This window comes from Carcharodon carcharias, chromosome X (assembly GCF_017639515.1).
Source record: "Carcharodon carcharias isolate sCarCar2 chromosome X, sCarCar2.pri, whole genome shotgun sequence".
Taxonomy (NCBI): domain Eukaryota; kingdom Metazoa; phylum Chordata; class Chondrichthyes; order Lamniformes; family Lamnidae; genus Carcharodon; species Carcharodon carcharias.
In genome coordinates this window covers 25734787-25743939 of record NC_054507.1, presented here as the reverse complement: position 1 = coordinate 25743939, position 9153 = coordinate 25734787, and the positions used below count along the sequence as shown (strand labels likewise).

At 40.0% G+C, this 9153-nt stretch overlaps 1 protein-coding gene across 1 annotated transcript in view; it reads left to right on the top strand.

Annotated features, from left to right (window-relative positions):
- Window positions 1–225: 225 nt before the first annotated feature.
- LOC121273188 (growth/differentiation factor 11-like) overlaps window positions 226–9153 on the top strand; it is a 36651-nt gene continuing 27723 nt past the window's right edge. Inside the window, exon 1 of the mRNA XM_041180181.1 lies at window positions 226–622. Coding sequence (XP_041036115.1) covers window positions 226–622 — 397 coding nt within the window. The remainder of the gene's footprint in view (window positions 623–9153) is intronic.

Sequence of the window (9153 nt, the reverse complement as noted above, 5' to 3'; positions counted from 1 at the left end):
TCTTCAGCCAATCCTGGATTTTTACGACACAATAGTTGTGGCCAAAGTTGTGATATAAAAAGGGGCGCCTCAGTTGATCACTTATCATCCACCAGCGTGTCACTCACCCACTGTCCTCTCCTCTCTCCCGGCTACAGTTTGGGGTCCAGGACTTGCTCTTCATTCTCAACAGGGCATAGCACGCACGCACACACACATACACACACACACACACACAGTCAGATCATGCATAGATCACAGGTTTTCCTTTGCCTTCTGATCTCCCTGGGATTGACAGTCAGTGACGAGCCAGTCTTGGAGAAGGATTTAGAAGCTGGGGAGAGGGTCTTAGACCAGGCGGAACCTGGGAGACAAGAATGCTCTGCTTGTTTGTGGAGGGAGCACAGCAAAGCTTTGAGGTTGGAATCCATTAAGTCTCAGATCCTGAGCAAGCTACGTCTGAAACAAGCTCCCAACATCAGTCGAGATATTGTCAATCAGCTCCTGCCCAAAGCTCCCCCTTTGCAGCAACTGCTGGACCGATATGATATCCAAGGGGATGACTGCCTAGCCAAAGAGCCTCTTCTGGAAGACGACGAGTATCACGCAACGACAGAAACTGTCATTACCATGGCCACTGAACGTGAGTACCTCAGTCCCATCTTCCACACTGTGATAATCATGTCGATCGGCACAAATAGAAATTAAAGGGGAAATGCTTATGTTGGGGGAGTTCAATCCCCTAAAGTAGATTCTAATCTTTAACTGTGGTCGTTGCTATAGCGAGAGCTAAACGTGAAATGTCGCTATCCAAGTGCTAACAACCTCGTGCTTCTGTATCGGACACCTCTGGTAACTCCAACATTGAGGAAGCGATTTTTGGACCAACCCCCTTATCGGTTTCACGTGTAAATATCACAAAACAGTAATTTCCATGTTATAGTCCACGTGCCAACATTATACGCAGCGATGTTTTCAGACTACATGTCACACACCAAATCACAAACCTTCCATTCAAAATTATACATGCAACCATTAACAGTCACTTCTAGACTGTAGTTCATACTAGAATGACACAAATAGTTATTAACCCATAGTTAATACATTAATATCACAAATACTAATTTCTAGGCTATCGGTCACTCTTCAATATCATAAACATTTTTTTTGTATTGCACTTTATAGCTTATTACAATTTTAGGTAATACATGAACCTAATATCAGCCATATTTCCAAAATAATTTATACTCTAATATCAATAATAATTTCTAGCTGATAGTTTATACACTGATATCACATTACTAAATAATAAACTGTACTTCGTGCACTAACAGTAATTTCTCGATAGTTCGTGAAACATCACTAATTTTTGATGATTGACAATAAAATGTCACAGTAACTTCTAGTCTATAGTGCATTCAGTGTCACAAACCTTAATTTCTGGACTATATTTATAAAATATCATAACAGTAATTGCTAAATTATAGTTCATAAAATATCACTGTTTCTAGACTATCATAGAATATCACAACAGTAACTTCAATACCACAGTTCATAAAATATCACAGTAATTTCTAGATTATAGTTCAGGTAATATCACAAAGAGTAATTTCTAGACCATAGTTATTAATATATCACACAGTTTCTAGATTTTAATTCGTTTAATATCATAAACAGTAATTTCTAGACCATAGTTTATAAAATATCAAAAAGTAATTTCTAGAATATGGTTATTAACATATCACAGTTTCTAGATTTTAATTCATTAAATCTCATAAACAGTAATTTCTAGACCATAGTTCATAGATTATCACAAACAATAACTTCTAAACTATAGTTCATAAAATATTATAAATAATTTCCAGACTATCATTCATAAAATATCAAACAGCAATTCTAAAGTATAATTTTATAAAAATCACAGAATAATTTCTAGACTATAGTTCATAAAAAATCTCAAAACCATAATTTCTAAACTATTCTTGACAAAATATCATAAACAATGATTTCTAGGCCATTGTTCACAAAATATCCTAAACAGTAACTTCCGGAGTATAATTTATAAAATATCACAGACTAATTTCAAGACTAATTAAAATATCACAGTAATTTCAAAATTATAGTTAAAATATCCCAGTAATTTCTAGACCATTGTTCATAAAATATCATAAACAGCAATTTGTAGAATATCATTCATAAAATATCACAACCAATAATTTATAGGCTATCGTTCATAAAATATTACAAACAGTAATTTCTAGACTATCATTCATAAAGTATTATAAATAGCAATTTCTAGACTATAGTTGATTAAATATCACAAACCCTAAATTCTAGAGCGTAGTTCATAAAATATCAGATGGCAAGTTCTAGATTATAGTTCTTTAATATCACAAACATTAATTTCTTTAGTCCACACAATGACACAAACACTAATTTCCAGGCTACAGTTCATAAACTATCACAAACAGTAATCTCTAAACAATCTCTTACAATAATGTCACAACACATTAATGTTAAGCAGCATAGTGGCTACAGTCTCCTTGATTTCTCTTTAATGCCACTCAGTTAAACATCCTGTTTGTTGTCGGATGTGTGGGCCAAACTGTCTGCCTCACTGGCAATGCATTGGAGTTCGTGCTGCAGGAGAATTGGCAAAGTAAGGTTGTTCTTTGTGAAGTTGAAGTCAAACCTGTTGTGGAGACAGGTGCAAGCTACAAGGAGGGTGGTTGACAAGAGAGTCATAACCGGGAGGAAATAAGAAAGAGATTGTCCCATACCCAACCAAGTGTCAAGGTAAGTGCCCCATCTTTTGCAAACATACTTACTGCTTGAACATGGAAGACATGGTCCCAATGGGATGTTTCTCTCCTGCACCCTTGAGGAGAGAACATGTGGAGAGCATTCATCTTTTCTTATGCTACTCTTTGGCATAGAACAGAGGGTGGAGGGAAGAATTGCAGCGGCGCAAAGCAATATATTGCACAAAGCAGTTTCCATTGCAACTCTGAGTACTGCCAGCAGAAACACCCCACCAGCTCACAAAGTCTTGTCTCTAGCAAGGGAAGTGGCCAGGGCACGGGGTGCTACTTGGGGACGCTCAGGCAAAATCTAATGGTATTCTTTACTCTCTTCTGTTTGCAGGTGCATTCAGAGGGAGAGGACTAGAATAGGCATTGGTTGGGAGTGGGAGATGGAGTGTGTGTGTTGGGGGTTGGGGTGAGAGGTGGCACCTGTCATAGAGCAACTGATGCCACTTTAGGATTCGGTGGATAAGCTACATAGGGCATTGGCTTAGATGGATTCACAGGCTTAGTGTAACCAATGAACAAGCATCCTCCATTGATGTTGGTCCTTCAACTTCTGACTCCCTTTCATTATCTTCATGGCAAGGATAGTACTAGCGAAGTGGTTGTCTGACACACCCCATGAGTTGACCTCTGTTTGAAGGCATTGTCTTGCTTCGGCATTGCAATCCCCATTCCTTTCCTCTGTAGACTTCTACTGAAATGAAGCGAGTCAAATTGGTTCCAGGAGGTCCTGGCACATCACAACAGTTTGTGACAAGCACTCTTCCCACCTCCATCACCCAGTATGTGTACACTAGAACCCAGAAAGTGCAATTAGTGAGTTTGAGGGCGGGGACACCATGTGAATCACAAGTGAGGAGGAGCAAATGGAGGTGACAGAAGAAAAAGATCTTGCCAGGCTCCAAGCCAATGCCACATTGTGATTATACAGACAAGGGGCTGGTATTCTACTGTGCCTGCCTTCAGATGGGAGTTGATGCAGGGGCAAAAAGGACATTTGCTCCATCTTTTGGAGGCCAACCTGAGCAGCCTACAGTTTCTGGCAGAGAATGGGCAGCAGAGCACCTCTGCCATCACTGCAGTCACATGGGAAGGATTTAATGCAGTGTGCCATGGAGTGTGTGGCACCTTCATAAATCTGCAGGAGAGCCCCAAAAACTGAGAAAACAAGTGCTAAACAGCATTCTCTCAGCAACACTGTGAATAACATCTTTGAAACCTTCAACACACAGTTACATAAACTTAGCATTGCCAGATTGGAAAGACTGGGCGATTGTTTGCAAAGAAGAGTGACAATCTGTCTTACCCACATCCAACACACCCATGGGCTACTCCTCATGCAGATCGTAGGTCATCCAGATTGGGTGCCCAGTCATGGTGCTTGGCAAGATCCAATAGTCCAACATAGTGGTTTATTTTCAATGTGTTTATTTTCATCCTCCCATTCTAACCAGATCCCTCAAAAGGTTTGAGGACGTGCTTGAGAATGAGCTGGCATTGGTAGCTACTGTGTTGTTCAATGTAGTCCAGCTGTAGCAATGACATCACTCCACCATGTGTCCAGAGTCTAAGGTCACAGCCATCCCAACAAGGCCAGGCTGCCTAACCTCAACTTGCCACCACAGTTGCTGCTCTAAACTAAAAGGAATATTTGAACACAGCCCAAGACAAACACACCTTATGGGCGTCACCAAGGGGAAACACATGTGTAGGGTTTAAACCATGCTACCTATGCAAATTGCACAGGATAAATCTCAATCTTATTTCTCCCTCTTATTGAAAGTGCTTTGGAAGGAATGTGCAGCAATCCTTGGGCTGACAGTATGTAGGCTTTCCATTATCGGTTCTTGATCAGAGCTCCAAAGCAATCTTCCGGCCTGGATCTCAGTGATGTCCATGTCAATCTATTTCCTCGACCTGTGGGCCTGCTCCTTGCTATTCCCCATGCTCTTCTTTGGGGGTCAACATTTTGCAGTATGCAGCTGATGGTAAATGCTTCTGGAGACTTTGGCTGTGGTGTAGGCAACACTCCACTGAGTGGTCCACAGGATGAGGAATAGGCTATTCAGCCCCATGAACCTGTTCCAATGGACGCTGTAATAACTGCATCAACATCATTCTGGTGGTCGCCACAGAACCTCAGACGCCTCAGTGTGTCTGCCCTGTGCTAGTGTTGGGGATTTCTTGTTGGGGATCAGTAGCCATATCTGTAAAGGGTCACCCTTGTCAAGAGAAATCTAATGATGGAAACTTTTCCATGATTAAACCATTTGGAGCAATCCCAAGAGACACTGACCACATCAGGCAATCTGCAGTGGCACATCTGGATCAGGATTGACAGCCACTATGTAAGCGGGCATCAACCGACAGGGCACACAAGATTTATTGGGTGATTGGGTTCTCTTGCGTGCAGAGTCATACGTGGTACACGTGGACATCGAGGTCCTTCATGTTAACCCATGGCCTTCAGGGGGAAGATTTGCCTCAACTACTGTTCAGGTGGCATCTGACCACAGAGATATTATCATGTATGTCAGTGGCTATTATCCCAGGAAGCAGCCATGACGTCCTCATTGTGCAGCCTCTTAGAGTTTGAGGGAAGACACTGGCTGGATGGTTTGTAGAAGAACAAAACTATACTGTAGAACCATGGTTGTGGACACCACTGAGACAGCTGCAGCAGCTCGACCTGGACACCTCAATATCTGTTTGGGGCTGCTATTTCTATCTTTAGGAAAATTACGCCATCCAACTTGGACATGATGAAAGGTTATTCAATCAAGCTTTAAAAGTTACTTCAGAGAATAGAACTAACCTTTCTGCCATACTTGATGAAACCCACAAGAGCACACACATCCCCACCAGCATACATCTTCCTCATTTGCAGCCAAGGGAGACTTGGCCAGCAAATTCCATGCCACTGGCCTGTGCGAAGGAGCAGTGGTCTTCACCCCCAAATAGAGCTGCTCTTCTCCCTTGGTACACTTTCTGCTGCAGGACCTCCAACTCTTCAGCATCGCGGCAGCAGTGTCGGTCACCCGCCCTCACTGTGCCACTGTGAACAATTAGTTCCCTTTCATGGCAAGCTGCAGCCTTGCAGGATTCCGTGTTCTTCCTCAGCCACAAATGCTCTTTGCCTGAGCTCTACCTGTCATGATCCAATTCAAATTAAGGCAAGGATTTCCATCACCATATCCAACAAGGATCACACTGCAGGCGTGCACAATCCCAATTTGCTCATAAAATCAGGGCTTTTGTATTTGTGACAAAATGAAACATTTATGTCCATAATATGTCCTGGTATTGGCCTTCATTATTCCCACATTACCACAATGACTTCACTTCAAAAGTGCTTCACTGGATGTAAAACACTTTGGGACATCCCAAGGTTGTGAAAGCCAGTACATAAATGCCTTTCTTCTCCCTTCACAAAAAATGATTGAGATTATTATGAATAGATATTAAAGGCCAGGTGTCTGAGAGAGGGCTGAAGCCAATCACTTCAAACACCAGTATTTTATGGGTTCTGTTTGAATATGTTTTATTGGTAGCTCTTGTGTATTTAATGGACATATATTTAAATTCTCTTTGGTCAAATTATTGTTTTGAAATCTCAGCCTGGCTTGCAAAATTGAGCAGTTTGTCTAAAGCTACCTGGGAGAAGGGAAGACTCAGCAAAAGAGATGTTTTTATTTCCTTCAATGGTTTACCTTGTCAGGCAGGTAAAGATACAAAGGAGGCTACAGGAGAAGAAGGTTCTCCTACAGGAGTGGTCTGAGATGCTGAACAGGAGAAAAATCTCAATAGTAAAAACACAAAAATATAGCCAGTTTCCTCAAGATTTGTTTCTTCTCATCCAAATCATACAGCGATAGCCAAAGTAATTCTCATCCTCCCTACTTGGTTAGCTCCAGCTTGCAATACAGCATTAATTGTAAAGTTTGTTTCAGCAATCTAAACAGCTTGTACATAAAGAGACAAATGAAGAAAAAAAATAAAAGTATGTTAAATGTTTGATGCAGAAGGAGCAAAATACTCTTGAAAAAATTAGATTTCTATGTATATATTACAACAAATAATTTTAAGCTATAGATTTTGTGTGTAAGCTGCAATTGGTCAGTTTAAGCTATAGTTCCTAAGTGTAACTCACAGTCATGTTATGCTATAGATTGTATGTGTTAATCGAAAAGTACTTTACGCCATAGATCATAAGTGTAAATTGCAAAGTCATTTAACACTATAGATCACAGATAAATCGCAAAGTCACTTTACGCCATAGATCACAAGTAAGTTGCAGTCACTTTACGGCATTGATCACAGGTAAGTCGTAAAGTCACTTTACATTATAGATCGCATGTAAGTTGCAAAGTCACTTTACGTTATAGATCGCAAGTAAGTCGCAAGTCACTTTACGTTATAGATCGCATGTAAGTCGCAAAGTCACTTTATGTTATAGATCGCATGTAAGTCGCAAAGTCACTTTACATTATAGATCGCATGTAAGTCGCAAGTCACTTTACGTTATAGATCGCATGTAAGTCGCAAAGTCACTTTATGCTATAGATCACATGTAAGTTGCAAAGTCATTTTAAGCTATAGATCACATGTAAGTTGCAAAGTCATTTTAAGCTATACTTTGTATATGTAAGTCGTAAACAGTCATTTTGCGCTATAGTTCATTTGCAAGCATTGCAAACATTATTTCCTATTCTGTAATTCAAATGTTTATGTTACAGTTCATACCTTCCTATGCTAAAGTTCATTGGTTAATGTTGTAAACAGTAATTTCTAAGCTAGAGTTCAGGTCTGATTGTTACTTCTGGGCAGTTTTTCATACAGCAATTTGTCAATCAGCCTTTTCAAGACTTATAGTTTGTATGCTATTGTCACAAACAACAATTGCTATATGGTTCACTGGTTAATATCACACAATAATTTCTGAGATATTGTGTTTGCATTCAAGTTGTAACAGCTTATATACTAATATCATAAATAGTCATTTCTGGATTATGTTTCTGCACAAATACAAACACATTTATAGATAGATCGTTCTTTAAGTGGGATAATCAGTTTTGAAATAAATTGTTTAAACTTATTTCCTGAAACAGAAGTAAATGAAATACTCATTTGGTAGTACAGAACTTGAATATTGCTGAAAAAATAGAGACATGCTGTCGAAGCTTTTCATCACGCACTCATCAGGACAGAATTTGCAAGAAAAGAATACCAATTGTAAAGGGAACAACAATTTATACTGCATAAGAGAGTGCTGATTGGTTGGCAAATAGGACTCTGATTGGTAGAGGCGGTGCCATAGAAAATGCTCCAGGGAACAATTAACTGCCAAGTTTTTGTTTAAATTCAAACCAAGCAGCTTAACTCTGATTGGTCAAGGCATTGCCATGGGGAATGAACCAGTGAATGGCTGTCCCCCAAGCTTTTGTTTAGTTGAAAAAGGCACAATGCGTATATATGTTCCTTCTGTCTGCAAAGGACAGGGCCCTGTGTGTGAATATATGTGGCTTCTAGCACGCATAACTGAACCATATCTTAAATTGAATCTTAAATTGATTGTCAGTATATTTCTTAGCACAGTCAGGATTGTTTAGCAAGTGTTGTCCAATCGCAGAATCACTGTTCAGCTGTTTGCAACAGGAAAAGTACTGACCGTACCCAACCAGACCATGCTTGCAAAACTCAAAACATAACATCCAACATTAGATGTGGTTCTGTGATTAGACAGCACCTGCTGAACAATCCTGATGGTGCTAAGAATTACACTGAAAATCAATTTAAGATTGTCAGTCAGGCTTGCAGTGTGGCTCACTTATGTGTGCTAAAAGCCACATATATTCACACACAGAGCCCTGTCCTTTGCGGACAGAAGGAGCATGTCCACACTTTGCGCCTTTCACACTGAACAAAAGCTTAGGAAACAGTCATTCCCTGGTTCATCCCCCAGGGCAATGCCTGGATCAATCAGAGTCAACCTGCCTGGTTTAATTTTAAACAAAAGCTTGGCAGTTAACTTCTCCCTGATGCATTCTCCATGGCAATGCCTCTACCAATCAGAGTCTACTTGCCAACCAATCAGCACACTCTTCTCATGTAGTATAAATTGATGTTCCCTTTATAATTGGAATTCTGTCTTGATGAGTGCAAGACAAAAAGCTTTGACAGCATGTCTCTTTCAGCAATACAGAAGTAAATGAGAGCATCAGAAGCCATTTTACTTAATTGTTTCAATGACAAAGTGTTTTAATCAACTTTCACCCTCAGAAGAAAGTCATTTTTTCAACTGACTCCTTGAAAGGTGTGCTTCTATATCAGAAATTATCTAACATATACTTTCAGTTCCAGACAA